Source organism: Panicum virgatum, chromosome 6K, assembly GCF_016808335.1.
Source record: "Panicum virgatum strain AP13 chromosome 6K, P.virgatum_v5, whole genome shotgun sequence".
In the NCBI taxonomy this organism is placed as follows: Eukaryota; Viridiplantae; Streptophyta; class Magnoliopsida; order Poales; family Poaceae; genus Panicum; species Panicum virgatum.
In genome coordinates, this window is record NC_053141.1 from 2,299,967 (window position 1) to 2,318,560 (window position 18,594).

The following is an 18,594-nucleotide window of genomic DNA, read 5'->3' on the forward strand; positions in this document are numbered from 1 at the left end:
AAACTATGAAGCATATAAAACATCACATGTCCAAACTTATAAAGTTTCATGCTAAAACTCTAAACTGACTATTTGAAAACTTTGAATGCAAATTGAGAACTTTCGGATCATGTATATAAAAACTTTGGATAAATGATTATAAAAGTAACAAATATATCAAGCCATGGAATAAAAACTTTGAACCCCTCAATTCACAACACTAACTAAACATGTATGCCTAACAAAAAAGAATTGCATGTCATAATGTGGAGTTTGTTTTGGAGGGGGGGCACAACTTTGGGCAGATATATTGAAACTTTGTACCTAGAGATGTAAAACTTTGAAATTAGTGTACAATAGCTTCCAGCAGATATATATTTTGACATAAACTAATTTATTTTAGGACCCTCATCACAAATTGACTAATAATACACACATCTCAAATTGGAACAAAAAATGAAAAAAAACATATATATAGAAAAACAAAAAAATACAAAAAAACTGGACCCTTACACATATCGCTGACGAAGCAGGCGAGACAGAGTGCGCGGTGAGCTGGCGCGGCTGCCTCCTCAACTCCGGCGTCGACCAAAATGCGGTGGAGCTCGCCGCGGCGGCTGCCTCCTCGTCTCCGGCTTACTCCCCGATGAAGCAAACTAGACGGAGTGCGCGGCGAGCTCGGCGCGGCTTCCGCTCGCTTCCCGTGCGTACTCCGCCTCGGCGCGGATGAATTGCACAGCAAGCGAGGCTCATGACGTGGAGATCAATGCGGGTCTCTAGTGATTCGCCGCCCTGTCTCCCTTGAATCCCTCAAATCCGGCGATCCCCTTTCGCCTGCAGCTCGAGGCCGGGCCAAAGGAAGGGGAAAGGGAGAAAAGTTAGGAAAAAGGTGCATATATATATGAAGCGGTAGCTGAGATTCGATCGATACGGGCTGAATCCGAAGCAGAAATTTGGAAGTAGTATCTCTAAGTAGCGACGCAGTGGCAATAAGTAGCGACGCGCGTGCGCACTGTATGGAATTCGGCTTGTGGTATTAGAAATCTGAGATATGTGTGCATACAGAAGCTCCACAAAGACATACCAACTTATAAAAAAAATGCACCGTTGGCGTGTTGCTGTCGCAGAAAAAAAAATCAAAATGGAAAAAAAATGAAAAGATGATAAATGAGAGGACATAAAAGAGTCCACGTGGTTCCAACTAGAGCTGGCTCGCCATTCGCTGCTACAGTTGCCAGCGAATACCCATGTTCCATGAAAATGTCCGTTCACGACAGGAAATATAATCAACTAAAGTAAAATTATTAAGACTAGTATGTCTGTTCGCTGCTATATGCTAGCAGCCCTCGCGCGCCAACTAAGAAAATCGGTCAAGACGCCATACGTTGCATCCGAGGCCACGCCGCCGTAAGCAACACTTCGCCGCCGTCGAGCAATCCTGCCAGCCCGCTGCACCTCGCCGCCGGCCAGCACAGCAGTTCGTCAACTCATCGCTGTCACCAGGATTTACGGTGAGCATGCAGCCCCAAACATTTCTCTTTTCTCTCCGAGCGGTAGCTCAATGATCTATACTACGGCGGCGGATGCTTCTGATCTATCCCATGGTGGATGCTCCCGGTAATGACCCGAGCAAATAAATCTACAGGCCGCAGGCGGCGCGAGATACTTTTCCTCGTCGACGACGACAAGGGCTGGAAGAGGCCAAATCAGTGCCATGAATTGGCAGTGCGAGTTACTTTTCCTCATCAACGGCGAGAAGGGCCGAAAATGGTCGAATCAATGTCATGAATCGGTGGTGCGAGTTACTTTAATTTTCCTCATCAACGGCGAGAAGGACCGGAAAAGGTCGAATCAATGCAGTAAATCGCTTGGCCACGCGAGAGCAATGGCTCCGGCGGGAGTTGAAGGTTTAATAGCAGACTTGCTAGCTCAAAATCCTTGGCATAGCATTTTGCACGAGGCGTGGCAAGAAGTAAATAAAAAAATGAAGTCCCTGGCGAGCTATGTGAAGAGGAGCAGGGCCTCCGTTTGCTCTCTGATTATTTTGCTAAGTCTTGAAACTATACCACGAGAGAAGAATCAAGCTGAAATAAAAGAAGCTTTGAGACGCTGGAAGGCTATTTAACTCATCTTGCAAGCATGGCCCAAACATGTTCCTAATACCGCGGTCGATTTCTACATGTCTAGTACCGAAGAGGCTATAGACACATTACTAAAAAAAGATTTTTAGAGATGGGTAATAAAACACATTTTTATGGGCGAATGCGGTATCCGCCCCTAGTTTTCGCGGCTAAAAATGATATTTTCAGAGACGGGTAATGCACCCGCCCCTAAAAATCAGGTGCGGGTCACGGCATGGCCCGTCCCTAAAAATCGATTTCTAGGGGCGGGTCATGTCATGGTCTGCCCCTACAAATTCATGTCCAGAAAATAAAAAAAAGTCAAAAAAATCAAAAACAGCAAAATAAAAAAGAAAAAAATTATCCTAGCCAACCAGCCACCACCACTAGCCCTGCAATGCCAAGCTATGATTTTTTTTGACGAAATATACACACTTGCATCACCAAACCGCCTACCTCTAGCCTCGCGCATATTTTACTTTTCACTGCACTACACAGCCACTTGTGACTCTATGGTGTATGCTATTCTTTTATATTAACTCTATGGGGGCCATCAGACTATTTGGAAAACCAGCAAAAAATGAAATCTAAAACTGGTTTCACCCAGCAACAGAAGCTGCTACATACCTGTTACACTGAATATTCATAAACCTTAGCATACTCACGGTGAATACACTGAAAACTGAATGTTCAGAGATGAATACACAGAACAACGAGTATTTATTTATTTAGAAACAAATAAACATTCATAAATCTGATATACTAACGCTGATTATTGCTGCAGGAAGCCATGAAGGTAAAGAACCTACGCCGAGTATTCATTTTTTCAGAACCAATGATAGACAGCTCTACAGATGAAGAACATCATGCATGGATGGACATGGACAAGAATGGATGGGTGATCATTTGTCTCTGCTGTAAGGTGAAATTCTAGTATTGTTTCGCAAAGAAAAAAATGAAAAGAGGATGCATGCATGCAAAGAGGCCGGCCCTATGTGGTGTGGAAGGAGTGTGGCCGGCGCTCCATGTTTGTCGCTGAGCCATGGCCCCGGCTTGTCCCGCGTGCTGTAGTCCTTGGCTGCCATCTTGCTTGCATGCAAGTCATCCGGCGCGCCATGGAAAATTTCCCATTCTTCCCGGCGCTCTATTCCCTGTTGCCCCCTCCGATCCACCCGTGCTCTCCTCACCCCAAGCCCCCGGCCGGCCATGTCGCTGGAGGCGCCGCCCGGCCCCGGCGCGCCGCTGCACGGGGAGCTCACCGTCAACAGGAGCCTCTTCTGCTTCCCGCCCAACAACTCCGCCGCCACCTCCTCCGGCGTCTTCGCCGGCGACGACCCGCTCAAGTTCTACTTCCCGCTGCTCCTCTACCATGTCTGCACCGTATTCGCGCTCTCCCGCGCCATCCACGCCCTGCTCCGCCGCGCCAACGTCCCCCTCGTCATCTCCCAGATCCTCGCCGGCGCGCTGCTCGGGCCGTCCTTCCTCGGCAAGGTGCTCCCGCGCGCCGGCGAGCTCTTCGCCACGCCGGAGGGGTGGGTGCAGATCAACACGGTCGGGGGGTACGCCTTCATGCTGCAGATCTTCGTCGTCGGCGTCAAGACGGACCTCGGCATGATCGTCAAGTCCGGCAAGAAGGCCGTCGCCATCGCCTTCTTCGGCACCGCCGCGCCGCATCTCACCATGCTCGCCGCTGGCGCCGCGCTCAAGGCGCGCGTGCCGGCAGCCTGGAAGGCCACCTTCCTGCTCACCAACCTCAACTCGTGGTGGTCGCTCTCCGCCTTCGTCGTGGTCTGCTGCACACTGGACGACCTCAACCTCCTCTCCACCAAGCTCGGCCGCCTCGCCATGTCCGCCGCGCTCATCGGCGACTTTGCCAACACCTTCTCCATCGCCGGCGTGACGTCCTACCTCCTGGCGTCGAGTCCCTCGGAGAAGATCCAGCGGATCGGCTTCCTGTCCCTCATCACCTTCAGCGTCTTCATCGGGTTCATGGCGTTCGTGGCGCGCCCGGCCATCCTGCGGCTGATGCGCGACGTGCCGGAGGGCGCGCTCCTCTGCGAGGCGCGCCTCGTGGCCGTGCTGCTCATCACCATCACCTGCAGCTTCGCCGGCGAGGTGCTCGGCCTGCACGCCACGTACGGGCCCTTCATGCTGGGGCTCATGCTCCCCGGCGGCGCCCCGCTCGGGGTCACCCTGGCGGAGCGGCTGGACCGGCTCGTCGCCGGGGTGCTCATGCCGCTGCTGTTCGCGCAGGGCGGCATGAGGATGGACGTCTTCAAGCTGGCCGACGCCTCCACGTGCCTCCTCCTCGAGGTCTTCCTCGTCGCCGGCGCCGCTGCCAAGTTCGTCTTCTGCATGCTGCCGTGCCTCTACTGCGGGATGTCGCGCCAGGAAGCCATTCTCATCGGCCTCATCATGAACTTCAAAGGCATCACCGAGGTCGTCTACGCCTCCGCATTCATGGACGCCAAGGTAGCTAGAAAGAATTCGAGTAGCTACGTTATATTATTGCGCGCGCAATTTGTGTTAATTTTTTTTAGAGATTACACAGAACAACTCAGACTCTCACAAGCATGCACACTCACCAGTGTAAGTGTCAATTGTTGATCTGATACTGATAGCTGCTAGAATAATGAATTGAACTTGATGATGAATTATATATAGGTGTTCGACGACCAAGTGTACGCGGCCTTCATAATCAACGTGCTGGTGGTGGGCGCGACGACGGCATCGCTGGTGAAGCGCATGTACCACCCGGAGGAGAAGTACGTGGCGTACCGGCGGCGCACGGTGGAGCACAAGAAGCTGGGCGAGGAGCTCCGGTTGCTGGCGTGCGTGCACTCGCCGGCCGACGTGGAGCCCATGCTGGCGCTGCTCGACGCGTCCAGCCCGACGCCGGCGTTGCCCATCTCCGTCTACCTCCTCCACCTCGCGCCGCTCGCCGGGCTCACCACCTCCGTGCTCCGCCCCTTCAAGCGCGGCGGCGGCACGCCGTCGGGCGGAGGCACCGCCGCCGAGCGCGTCGTCAACGCCTTCCACTTCTTCGTGCAGCAGCGCCCGCTGGGGTCGGCGTCGCTGCTCCCCTACGTCTGCATCGCGCCCTACGCCACGATGCACGACGACGTCTGCGCCGTCGCGCTCGACAAGCGCGCCACGCTCATCGTCGTGCCCTTCCACAAGCGCCTCGCCATCGACGGCTCCGTCGAGAACACCACGCCCAACGCCGGCGCCGTCCAGGCCGCCAACATCAACGTGCTCAACTACGCCCCGTGCTCCGTCGCCTTCCTCGTCGACCGGGGCAGCCTCGCCGTCGCCGCGCCGGGCGCCGCGGCGGCGCCCGTGGGCGACGACGCCGAAGGGTACCCCCACCGCGTCGCGGTCTACTTCCTCGGCGGGCCGGACGACCGGGAGGCGCTCGCGCTGGCGGCCTACATGGCGGAGGACGCGCAGATCGGGCTCACCGTGTTCCGGTTCCTGCTGCCGCCGGAGTGGCGCAAGGGCGGCGACCTCGAGGAGGACCGGCTCGACGACGAGGCGGCGGAGGAGTATGTCCGGCGGTGCAACGATGACCGGCGGCTCGTGTATAGCGAGAACGTGATCAGTGGCTCCGACGAGATGGTTGCTGTCATCCGGAAGACGAGCCCGGCGGCGGACCTGCTGATCGTCGGCCGGCGAGCGGACAGCCCCGAGTCGCCGCTGACCGCCGGCATATCAGACTGGAGCGAGCACATGGAGCTCGGCGTCCTCGGCGATCTCCTCACGTCTACGGACTTTGGATGCCGGGTCACGACATTGGTAGTGCAGCAGCAGACTAGGGCGGCCGCCGGCGAAGTCAGCAGGTCTCCGCGGACTGAATCTGACGGCCACGTCTGAAAACAACTAGCATGCAACTTTGTTTAGCTTCTCTTCTCTTCTCTCTAGTTGTGAGCAGTAAAACCCTAATCATTGTACTGTGTAGCATCTTGGCAGCTAGTTTGCAAATTTTTGAAAGAAAAACCACTAACTTGCAGCTCAACAAAAAGATCGCGAACTAGATCACTACAGCACCGAGGTATGCAACTTTGCAGCCGAGTCACATTCATGAAGTTTAACAGGCTATATATATATATATATCACCAGAATCTGTTAGATAAAGACTACAAGGGGCATTCCTTTTCTTCAGATGGCACCAAATTCAGTTAAGTTTCCGAAGAAATCCGCTCCATCACACATTCTAATTGAGGATAGGACCCTCACAAGTTACAACACTTTTTCTGCAAAACAGTGGAATTCACCCGTATCTGGCACTCTGATCTGCAATCTGCATATACTACAGAGGAACTCATGTGCGGTGTGCACGGCCCGTGGAAGAGCCAATCTGGGAGTTCCTTGAGGAATTGGTGCCACGGGATTGATCATGCGCAGGAAGTGCAAGCATATGATTCGCATCTCGGAAGTCAGGGTGAACATTTCCTGCATATTTTGCAACGAGTAAGATCTCAGAACTCTAGGAATAAGGCTTTGCATAAGTAAATCAGGCGAGCCCAAACAAAGTTATTAACAAGTGCATGGAGAGAACAGTGTGACTAACATGAGTACCATCCAAGATCTTGAAAGCCAACTGAAAGCATACACTCAAAATGACACACTATAGGGTCAAACAATATATCCTCCTATATTTGTGCCGTTGCCTACAGAGGATCTGTGTGATGCTCAAATTACTGTCGTGGTTAACTGTTATGTCATTTGTGGTTAATTGTTATGCCAAAGTAATACTCACACCATAGATTTATACATTGAAATGGATGTCTAGGGGTGATGGAGAACATGTAACAAAACTTTGGCAGATCTCAATGCAAATTTGTGGTGTAGGTAATACATGCGGTCACATGTACAAGTTATCCATTCCCAAGGTTCTGTAGTTCTGCCTAATACCCTTAAGCTTTATTTTTGTCAACAATTCAGATATCTATTCTATGACAGAACTTTATATGTGATTATTTCAGTTCAGAAAAAAAATCATTCCCCCAGGATATCTAAACCGCTATCCAAGTCTGTAATCACTCCCCCAACAACAGTGTTAGCACATATGACATTATTGTAGGGGGATTGGATTACTGTTGCAGAGCATTTCCGTCAAGATACCATCACCAGTACAAAGAAAAAAATGTTATAGTCAAACCCTTAGTTTTGTAAAACAGTTACCTGCCTCTATAATGCCCTTTTCTTCTCTATGATGGGATAAAAAAAGAAATGGCTGTGAGTGAACGTACCAGAGAGGGAGGGCGGGAGAGGCACTGTACTGTTGCCAAGCATGTTAATTTCGGGATCCCAGCCAGGTAAATTGTCACTGGCACTTCGCCATGATTCCTCAAATGCAGTAAGCTCATCTGAATAGAAAAAGGAAGAATGGCATCAGAATCAGATTGACAGAAAAATATTAAGGTGCCAGGAATAAAAAACCACTAACCTTCATTCAAGTTGTGTAAAGTTTGAAAGGTGTTAACATGTCCATCAGAATTCAGGTTTCTTGTTAAAGAGTGACCCTGCAGTAAGACAACAACAGACAGTCAGTAGCTCCAACAACATATGCCATTGGAAGCGAGAAAGGGAGAGATCTGCAAGAAATACTAGGTACCTTGCTGCCAAAGCCACGTGAAATCCTGTGAGTAGCTTTACGAGTAGTTGTGTCAGCCTCCTTACTTTCTTCCAATGTAATCTAACGCATTAACAAATAAATTACCACTATAACTCTGAACCCTACAAATATACCGATGAAGAAAACAGCATTCATGACATACACTTACTCCATTTGCACCAGTCCTCCTAGTTGTTGAAGATGTATAACAGGCTCCATTTGGACCACCATATGAAACAGTCGAGCTCTGAAACACAAATGTCTGAGGCTGTGGATGTGATGTGCTAGCTCTATTGAAATCCCTCCCAAGTTGTCCACGCTTAGGTCTTTTATTATCTGCTAAAGGACACATATGCAATAGCAACCTCCAATTGTAATGTGAATCCATTAAAACATACACTAAGGGAATATTTTCAGAAGTACTTTGCTTAACAAAAGAAAGACTGAATATCAATTATGTAGGCTGCATAGCAATACCACAAGATGAGATCACACTGAACCAATGTGATACAATATTTATTTTATGAACAATGAAGTTGACTAGTTATTTACATCATACAAGATCCAAGTATATTTGCTGAATAAAACAAATGTAATTACTGAATGGATTTTCCAAGAATTAGTAGAAAACACTTCAGCCCCTCCGTTACAGAAGGGTGAAAAATTGGTCTCGGGCTCAAGACAGGATTGCCAATGTTAATTCAAATGTTTGCATAATACAAACATGAAGAGGTAATGAACTGACCTTCTACTTCTCCATCTGGGTCCTCCACATATGGTTCTTTGCTTTCCCGTGGATGCTTCCTGAAGTTACCTTTCTTCTTCTCATCTTCTTTATCATCGCATGCATCATCCTCGTCATCTGAAGACAGCTCCTTGATAATTGGCCCTTTAGGCCTGCTTGGTTCAGGGGCCTGCTGAATAAAACCACTGGCATTGCTCATGCCTTGACTGAGATCTGTCTGGTTTCCAAACATCACTGCATTGAGATTGCTATGGGGCCCAAGCATACTCGGTCCAAGCAAGCTAGGTTGCATCAAGCTGCCAAAGGGGTTCATGAAGCTAGGTTGCATCATACTGCTGAAAGGGCTTGGGAAGTTAGGTTGCATGATGCTTCCAAAGGGGTTTGTGAAGAAAGGGTCGTCAAAGGGAGTCGCGCCACCAAAGAAACTGGACGCAAGGCTCCCTGGTCGTCCAAAGCCGCCAAAACCAGCAAAAGGATCCCCAAAACTGAATAAGCCATGCCTTCCACCTCTTCCGCCTTGCATGTTCTGTTACAGCACCTTACCTGGTTCAAAATACAGGCGAAACATAAATGATTCAGTGTCGTGTAGCTACTACCTAGTAAATACAGTGACTTAGTTACACCCTGAGCTGCAGTCCAAAATCATCAACTCACATGAACAAGTGGCAGCATGGTTCATATGTAAATAAACAGCAAGTAACTGAAACTGCAACATCACACAATCAAGGAGTTTGTCCGAAGACTGAACCTTGAACCATAACATCAACCAGATGATCAAACATGGTGCTAAATGACAACAATGACATTAACTCTACAATCATATCAGCAGTAAGCTAGTAACGAGTAATGGCACAAGCATCGGTGTGACAGTAACCCGCCCGTTAGGATCTATTCGAGCAAGCAGACCTGCAACCTCCCCACCCCCAACACACACCCACACACATACCAAATACACCAGCGGCGAAAGTGTTCCTCCCTCGCTCGATCCAGTGCCGGTGACAAGCAGAAAAAATCACACAGGATTTTCTATGCATTCAAGCCATCGTCCACCTACGATGGAAGTACCGTGACGCCCCCAGCATAAACTAACTTCTCCCAGATGTACTACCAGTGTCGCCACTCATCATAGCACGTGCCTCAAGCATCTGAAGACAGAGGAAATGGACCCGGAGCCAGACACAGCTGATTTACCTATTCAGAAAAACCTCAAAATGGACCCGGAGCCAGAGAAATGACGGGGGAACGGACCCCGCGTCGCTACTCGCTACACCGGACTCGAAACGGATGAGAGGCCGTACTAGAAACCGTCGCACGACCGCACGAGAACCCCAGACCAATCGGGGGGGGGGGGGGAGGAGGAGGTGGGGGAGAGCACCAGACCTGAAACCCCCGAGGGCCGGGCGCGCGGCGCGCGAAGGGATCGGTCGGATCGGACCGACCCCTGGGAACGGCGGACGCGGGCGGAGCTCCGGTTGGGCGAGGCGGGGGCGACGCGACGCGAGGGAGCGGGGAGAAATCGAGTTCCTCCTCTGCTCCGGTTGCTCGTGTTCCGCCCTCCCGTATCGAGCTCTAGCCTCGTGGCGTGGGCGCGTGACCTAGCGATGGTGGAGAGAGGCAGAGGAGGCGCTTTTTTTATTTTTATATCTTTCAATTTCATTTTTTACAAAAATATATTTTTATTTTCGAAATTTACAAAATATACCCCGGTCGCCCCGCTGCCGGACGGCCGGCACCCGGCCGCCCTGCTGCGGGGCGGCAGAGGCTTTTCTGCAAAAAATTTCGCGAAAAATTTACACTCAGGCCCCTAGAGTACCGGTCGCCCGGCAGCGGGGCGGCCGGCCCGCCAGACCGCCCAGTCCGCCCGGCTGCTGCTGCTGCCGATGGTATGTTTGACTGTGCTGTGTGTGTTGAAAATTACTGGTGAATGTACTATTTCAGTTTGCTGTACAAGAATGCTTCTGTAAACACAATCGTATCTGGTTCTTCTGTTCCTGATTCTGTGAACACTACGATGGAGTATACAATATACGCGTGCAATTTGTTTTCACTGCAGAGTATTGAGTATTCCTCTCTGTTTTTGGAACTAAAAGATTTGTACTCCGTATTTTATCTTGTCTTCCTGATGCTGTGAGCAGACAGCGCGAGATGCTTCTAGCTGGGATTTCGATGTCGCGGCACGATCTCAGCTGAATGAAACGAGACTGATCAGGATCGGTGAGATGGAACCACAGGATCCGCACGGCACGGTACGCATGATCGCTGGAACGGGGCGACGTTCGCGCAGCATTTGATGTACAATACAACCCTTGTATAGTGGAGGGGGAGGCGGTCGCCCCGCAGCCGGGCGGCCTGGGGGGCTGGCCGCCCCGCTGCCAGGCGACCGGTCCTCCAAGGATCCGGGCACAAATTTTCTACGAAACTTTTTGCAGAAAAGCCCCTGCCGCTCGGCAGTGGGGCGGCCAGGTGCCGGCCGCCCGGCAGCGGGGCGGCCGGGGTATATTCTTGTAAATTTCGAAAACAAAAATATATTTTTTTGTAAAAATCGAAATTGAAAAATAAAAAAATCGCGGTAGAGAGAGAGACGCGAGAAAATTCCAGAAGGCTCGAAAACTGGATGCTGACGGCCCACCGGCCCTTTTGGCCCACTGACGGGAAGCCCACAGCCCGGATCACCTCCTCTCCTCTGAGGCGAGTTTTGGGCCCTGCATCGCGACACACGCCTTTCGCCGTCTCCCCGCAAACCCTACCCAGGCTACCGGGCAGCCGCCATCCATGGCCTCCGCCCGCGCCGCCCTCCTCCTGCGGCGCCAGTGCCTCGGCGCCGCCGCGGCCAACCCGTACCTCTTCTCCGGGCATGGCCTCCGCTACCGCAAGCTCGAGGTCATCCTCACCACGGTAACGCCGCCACCTGTCCCTTCATCCCGCCACGCCTCCTCGGTCGCAAATCTGCTGTTTGATACCACGCTGCGGTGTGGTAGCGAGGCGGTCGCATTGGGTCAGTTCTAGCGAGATTTTCTGATCCAGTGAGGGTTGCGTTGTACTGTGAAATGGCGGCTGCCCGCCGTAGGGTGGATGGGGGGACTGAAGTCGGTTTCAGCCATTCCATTTGATTCGTTGGAGCAAGTGATGCCCGCTTGATCGGCGCTTTGCTATGAAAATATGCGTAACACCAAGTTGTTAATTCCTCTGTGATAAATAGATATCCGGGGAAAGAAATTGTTTGCTGTCTTTCATCCCCTTCTTGTTGTGCTGCAGACGATTGATAAGCTGGGGAAAGCAGGGGAGGTGGTGAAGGTGGCTCCTGGCCACTTCCGCAACCACCTTATGCCCAAGATGCTCGCTGTCCCAAACATGGACAAATTCGCCATACTCATCCGAGAGCAACGCAAGGTAAGCTTATTTCCTTCACAGTCTTAAATGTACTGCAAGCGTGTCTGTTACGGTATTTGCTGTGAAGCAAAAGCTTCGATGTTTGATATGATAAAATTTGTCCATCTGTATGAACATATATTGCACTATGGACTATTCACTCCACTTGTCATGCAACATTCCTAGACATATCTGTTTACTTTGGCAATTTGATAAACAGCCTACAGCTCAGTAATACTTTGGACTATTGTCCATTCCTCCTCAAGTTTGCTACTTAAAATTCAGTTTGTAATAGCAACCTCATTAGATGTTCCTTTTTTTAATACCAGCTCTATCAACGTGAAGAGGAAGTGGTGAAAGAAGTCACAAAGGAAGATGATGCTGCTCGGGTAGGTTCTGAATCTCAGATACAAACATTTTCTGACCTGCCTTGAAAGTTCTTAATAAACAACTTAGTTTAATGTACCATTTATTTCTCTGCAAGCCGGTTACCAGTTAATATGTCTTTTTTGCTGTGGGTACCAGTTAATATATGTCAAGTCCAGGATTAGCTGTTGATTTTCCTGTTTAGGTTTACAGTTTATTTGATGCTGTTACTGCATTAGAGTGTGCTCACTAACCTTTATATCATAACAGCAGAGATTCAACATAGGAATGTGCTGTGGGGGTTCTGTTTTCTTAAAGTACTAATATTTTGGATGTTTCTTCATATTGAGAAGAATGGTTATGAATTATGATCATAGGCTCATTTTTTAAACATTTAACTGATCTAATACACAAAAATCTGAATACTGGCCTTTGGAAGTTACTCTCTTCCCTCTACCTGTTTGTCTCTGAATATAGATAGTGCTTCATAATCTATTACTATTTTTTTTAGAAAAAATAGGATGTAGCCTGCACTGTCCTGGCACTGCCGAATTTTACTCAGCAGCTTCTTTCTGGCTCTTAAAGTGAAATGTTTTATACTTCTGTATTAGCATATAAAAGCCCCCGTTGGTAGCTATAAAACAGCATTTTGTTTTCTGAATATAAGATAAAATTTTGGATAAATTTAGTGCTAATTTTTCTAGTTCTGCTGAAAGGCTGATATTCTGTGTTTCCCCTGCCATTTGCTTCCTGTTATTTATTCTGGATGGTACTCATTTACATAATCATCATTTCAACAGCTCCTGGAAGAGAGACTGAAGCAGTACCAAACAGCAGCAAAGCGGCTAGATAATGCACTTTTGGTTAGTATGCTACCACTAAAAGTGGAAATCCTGCTGCATCGTATTTGTTCTCATGTTTTAGTCATGCAATTGTGTTTTCATGTAGGGTGCACTTGCATCTTCCGATTAAGTTAATATAAACTTAGCTCATGTTGGTTTTGTTCATCACTGTTATTTTGTTAGGTGTTGAGGCGGTTTATCTCGACTGGAAACGAACTGCGCACTCCTATAACAAAAGATGAAATTGTCTCCGAGGTACCTTTCAAGTTCAAATGCCGTTATCCCGAAACTTCATTTTTCCCGTGACTTGTCTACTCTACCTACAGGTGGCAAGGCAACTCAACATCAACATCCACCCGGACAATCTGCATCTGCCGTCACCTTTGACATCCCTTGGTGAATTTGAACTGCCCCTTCGCTTACCGCAGGATATACCACGCCCAGAAGGCAAGCTACAATGGACTCTGAATGTCAAGATCAGGAGGAAATAGCACAGTAATTGGGGAAATTTAATTCACCACCCGATCCATTGTAGCTTTCAGATCTAGGGACCTATGGAATAGGTTTTCAGATCAAATGATTTGCTGATCAGATATATCTGATCCCCAAGCTTCCTTCCTGCCTTTGTTTTTGCTGTTTGAACTTCTTGCCCATCTTTGGACAGGATGCCATCAATGGCAATATGATTGTTAGAAAATGTAGCGAGAAGTGTTGAATAATTTGTTTGCAATAGGACACGGCAAATGTTATATTGTGGTTGTTGACTTGTTTAGTGTCCCCACTCACAACGGGAGTGTGACAGATAAAAGGCGAGGAAGAAGGAACCATATCAGGAGGCTGTGGTAGCAGTGGATATGATAGGGGAATAGGGGATGTGATGCAAAACAGCCATTTGATCGAATTATTTTGTTGGAAGTAAAGATGAATCAAAACATCAAACACTGCACGCACATGGATGCTTGCACTTCATGTCCTATCCATGTTTGTTCTGGTTGGGGTTTTGTGTGTCTATTTTTTAGAATGATTTTTGTGTGCACCAAGTGGTGCTACCCAAAGTGGCGGAGCACTGGAACTTGGATAGCGCACGCTACACACAGACTGTTTCTTTCAGGGACATACGAATTTGGGAAGTGGAACAGGAGAAAAATCAGAGGCCTTGGACTGCTGGACAAGAAGGGGAATGGTGCCCTGTGTGTGTGTGTGTGTTTTTTTATGCTCTGATATTCATTTGGGTTAGACAATGCAAGGACCTTCAACCATCTCGTCTGTCTGATCCGTCGTTGCCTGGGATGATCAAGTTGCCCTCTAAAGATGTTCTGAAACTGCGCCGGAGCTGCCTTGTCCGGCCCCAGCTCAGCTTGCTCCCAAAAGCCAAAGCTCATTCTAGACTTGTAGTGCATTCAGGCTTGCTGTCTGTCTGCTGGCCACACGATGCCGCCGCTCGGCCGGCGAGCCCCCGTGCTGCTGCGTTCCAGCATGCAAGCTGGCCTCGTACAGTCGTACAGCATGGGCTTTTGTGCTGGCATCTCCGCAGAGGCTCCTCTCACTCGCTCATGGCTGCAATTATGCCGGCGTACTACCTGCTTAAAGCTGAGACAATGGATTCGCAGGTCAGGCCTGCCTTTGGTTGGTTCGTTCCTCTGAACATTGAACAATATTCAGTCAATGCAGCCCAAAGCAGCAGCAGGGATCGCCGGATCGGAGGGGGAAAAAAAGAGCATCAGTTCTTTGCAGAGAGGCTCCGCTTTAGCACCAGCTGCACATGCATTGCGTGCTTGGTGCCTAGAGGGAGTGTGGCAGTGTGCTTATCACTCAACACTAGTTTTTCTTCTTCTTCTTCTTCTTTTTTTTTTTGAAACGAATCACTCACTACTAGTTTCAAACTCTAAAACATGGATACGTCAGGGGGCATGCGTATCCCGTATCCGATACATATCCGATACGGATACGCGCGGAATACAGCAAGGATACGTATCCACACCATGTCTGCGTGTCCCAGTTTAATTGGGCCTGAAACTCACGATTGGAAACGTCTCAACCCATTATTGGATACGGCCCAGCCCAACTAACCACCATCCCATTCCTTTTGACCTACTGCCGAGTGCCGACCCCTCCTAGCTCCCAGTCGCCTCCCTCATGCAGCCACCACCCGCACGCGGCGTCCACTCGCCGCCCGCCGGCGACCGGCCTCCACCCTCGCCGGCGACCATCCTCCAACCTCACCGGCGACGAGAAGCCCCGCATCCGGCCTCCAGGCTCCAGCGACAAGTCCAGCGACGGCGACGAAGAGCTGCGCCGAGCCGGCTGCTACGCCATGCCCACGACCCCCTGCGACGGCGAATCGTTGACTGCAACCTTGCTCTGCTCGTGCCCCTGCTTATGTGAGTTCCTCTCCCTCCCCAATCCAATTTAGATCTGAGCTAGTGCGCCCTGCCTTATTGATTTTGTCAAATGTTCATTGTCCAGTATGGCATCTCCAAATTTAGAACCTGTTGCTATCATGTTATTTTGAGTGTAATAGACCTTTAATGTCTCTATGTTGAACTAGAATATCTATTTTGTAATTTATTATGCACTATTATTATTTATTAAAAAAATAGTTAAAACGTATCCGCGTATCGGGTTGTTTAGGAAATTGTCGTATCCGTGTATCTGTATTCTTCCGATACCGATACACGTATTCGTATCCTTGCTGCTTAGGTTTCAAATGAACACTCGATCTGAATGGTTATCTTTGCATTTTCATTCCCAGACAAAGGGAGGAAAGAAACAAAGCACTAGTCAGTAAACTGTTCTCCCTTCCGCTGCTCATCAGCATCCATCACTTTGATTGTATATCCTGTTAATCACAGGGCAGCTGCCAGCACCAGCTCCTAGCAGCAGACACGTGTCGCGCGTTGACCAACCAGCAGGCGCCAGCAGGGGTACAGTAGCTTCAGCTGCAGAGATAGATGCCGCCAGCATCAGCGCGCATGCGTGCTGGAACTCGATTTGCAGGCCACTAATCCACCCATCTTTCTTTCTTTCTTTCATCTGGGCCTGTCAAGCAGTGTGGCAGCAGGCAAGCAGCTCGGAGCTGCCTTTTGCTCGCCCCCAGAAAAGGAGCTTCTCCAAAGTAGTGGAATATGCCCCCCCGTAGCATGCGAGGAGCAACAAAACCAAACCAAACCAACTAAACTACAAAAAATGTTTTTTTTTGAAAAAAAAACGCAGATGCACACAGAGCATCATGCAAGTGGCGCCTGCGACAATAATCATGCTGGCCGGGTGCTTTAGTTAATCAGTACACAGGCAGTAACAATAATCAATTAGCTTGGACCACGGCGAGCACATGTGGAAGCTAGCTCGCCACTGTCACTCACCACCAGCAAGCAGCTCGGGCATGCCATTAGCACGCTGATGCCCTTTTGTGAGTTTCTCTAATCACTGATGAACTGAAGAGGAATATATCCGTTGCTTGCTCTTGCTACTGTAGATAATTAAACACGCTTCTAATTATTAACCTTTTTCTAACAACAGCCCTGCTGGGCAATGCGCCTGCCACTCCACCTTGTTAACGTAGACGTCAAACTAACTGCTCACTTAAGTGTCTCCTGGATACTAACTAATACAAGATTTTTTTTTTTAATTCGCTGGGGCTTGAAGAAATGCAAGATGCACTACAGACCCCTGGCAAAAAAAAAACCAAAGACAGTACAGTTACATCAATTTGTTTGCTTTCATTCAAAATTTGGATGTCGAAATAAAATCAGTTCAATAGAGATTTGATTTGATTTGAGATCCGCTGATTGTTTTGCAGGATACGTAGGTGTTGGTTTTAAAATCAACACAGTGCACGATCAAGATGGATCTCTTTCTCTTTTCTTTGTTCAAGCACAAGATGTTCCTAGATCTAGAACGTAAAGAACACAAAAGTACACTGAGAGGGAGGGAGACCTTCTGTACCGCCATTGGAGCTCGAGCCGGCGGCCATCTCGGGTTCGTTGATGGAGATCCGCTCAAAGGCGGCGACGAGCAGTGCAGAGAGGTCGACGCCGGCCGACGGTGTCGAGGACGGTGGCAGCGACGGCGGGAGTGAGTCGGCTGAAGTACGGTGGCGGTTTTCCCACTGCTCCAGCGCCCCCTAGTAGATCGGCTTAGGGTTTCTGTGGGTGAGGGTGTAGGCGGCGCGGCGAACCTCGTACCGTGTGCCGCCGGCCCCTCACCCCTTTTATTTTGGCGCTGTGCAGCGGGGGCCCACCAACCATTAAGGGTTGGACGCCCCCGATCAGGGCGCGGTTTAAGGGCCTAATAGGCCGTTGGGCCTATTAGGAAGGAGATCAACCTAACATTCTCCCCCTTGATCTCACTTTGTACTTTAACCTTATACTTTAACCTGAAACTTTTCCTTTAGTTGTTCCATCACAGATTAATGAATAGAGCATGCCTTATCATCACAGTCCTAGACCGATAGACTCGACAGCTACCACACACATCACTGTTTTGAAACAAATTCTTTATCTTTTGGGCCCTTTTGTTTTTTTTTCAGAAATCACAGGCTTTCCCTCAAACCCATGCCGGCTATGTGTTCCATGAACACATTAGGTGGTAAGCCTTTAGTTAGCGGATCCGCAAGCATTTTCTTTGTACTTATATGCTCGAGTGTAATAGAGTGATTCTGGATTTTCTCCTTCACAACATAAAACTTTATGTCAATGTGTTTGGCAGCACCACTTGACTTATTGTTGTGAGCATAAAACACTGCTGGTTCATTGTCGCAGTACATTCTGAGTGGTCTTTGAATGCTGTCTACCACTCTTAAACCGGGTATAAATTTCTTTAACCATTCAACCTGCCCCGAAGCCTCATAACATGCTACAAATTCAGCGTACATCGTCGATGATGCAGTGACGCTTTGTTTGGAGCTTTTCCACGATATAGCTCCCCCTGCGAGTGTGAACACATAACCGGATGTGGACTTTCGGTCATCGATGTCCCCCGCAAAATCCGCATCTGAGTACCCTTCCATCTCTAGGGAGTCGGATTTTCTGTATGTTAGCATGAGGCCTTTTGTGCCTTGCACATAACGTAATGCTTTCTTTACCATAATCCAGTGTGCCTGTCCTGGATTACTTTGATATCTGCCAAGTATCCCGGTAACAAAAGCTAAGTCAGGGCGTGTACAAACTTGAGCATACTGTAGGCTTCCGACAGCTGAAGCATATGGAACCGCTTTCATTTGATCGATCTCATACTGGTTCCTGGGACATTGAAATTTCCCAAATCTATCGCCCTTGACTATTGGAGCAGGTGAAGGCTTGCACATATGCATACTGTATTTCTTTAGAACTTTTTCTAAGTATGCTTTTTGTGACAATCCTAATACCCCCTTTGTTCTATCTCGGTGAATTTCAATTCCCAAAACAAATGAAGCTTCACCGAGATCTTTCATATCAAAGTTTGAGGACAAGAATTTCTTTGTCTCCAGTAGCAGACCAACATCACTACTAGCAAGTAGAATGTCATCCACATATAGGATCAGGAAAATAAATTTTCCACTTCTGAACTTTGCATAAA

General features: G+C 48.9%; 3 protein-coding genes across 6 annotated transcripts; 2 read left to right on the forward strand and 1 right to left on the reverse strand.

The window, feature by feature from the left end:
- Positions 1 to 3,178: 3,178 nt before the first annotated feature.
- LOC120711216 (cation/H(+) antiporter 15-like) lies at positions 3,179 to 6,059 on the forward strand. The gene is made up of 2 exons (XM_039996678.1): positions 3,179 to 4,571; positions 4,764 to 6,059. Exons 1-2 carry the CDS (start codon positions 3,306 to 3,308, stop codon positions 5,970 to 5,972), a joined length of 2,475 nt encoding a protein of 824 aa, XP_039852612.1. The 5' UTR covers positions 3,179 to 3,305; the 3' UTR covers positions 5,973 to 6,059.
- A 117-nt stretch (positions 6,060 to 6,176) lies between these two features.
- LOC120711215 lies at positions 6,177 to 10,070 on the reverse strand. 4 transcript variants are annotated; one of them, XM_039996675.1, is made up of 7 exons: positions 9,842 to 10,070; positions 8,462 to 9,004; positions 7,880 to 8,052; positions 7,717 to 7,797; positions 7,549 to 7,624; positions 7,352 to 7,468; positions 6,177 to 6,551 (listed from the first exon to the last, which is right to left on the reverse strand). In XM_039996675.1, exons 2-7 carry the CDS (start codon positions 8,982 to 8,984, stop codon positions 6,421 to 6,423), a joined length of 1,101 nt encoding a protein of 366 aa, XP_039852609.1. In that variant the 5' UTR covers positions 8,985 to 9,004; positions 9,842 to 10,070; the 3' UTR covers positions 6,177 to 6,420. The 4 variants fall into 4 exon arrangements, with proteins under 4 accessions (XP_039852609.1, XP_039852610.1, XP_039852607.1 ...); XM_039996676.1 differs by having other exon boundaries at positions 7,886 to 8,055; XM_039996673.1 differs by having other exon boundaries at positions 7,880 to 8,055.
- A 1,087-nt stretch (positions 10,071 to 11,157) lies between these two features.
- Positions 11,158 to 13,977, forward strand: LOC120711217 (50S ribosomal protein L9-like). Its single transcript, XM_039996679.1, has 6 exons — positions 11,158 to 11,356; positions 11,717 to 11,851; positions 12,160 to 12,219; positions 12,997 to 13,059; positions 13,222 to 13,293; positions 13,365 to 13,977. The coding sequence occupies exons 1-6, from the start codon at positions 11,234 to 11,236 to the stop codon at positions 13,527 to 13,529; spliced, it is 618 nt and encodes a 205-aa protein (XP_039852613.1). The 5' UTR covers positions 11,158 to 11,233; the 3' UTR covers positions 13,530 to 13,977.
- Positions 13,978 to 18,594: the final 4,617 nt, after the last annotated feature.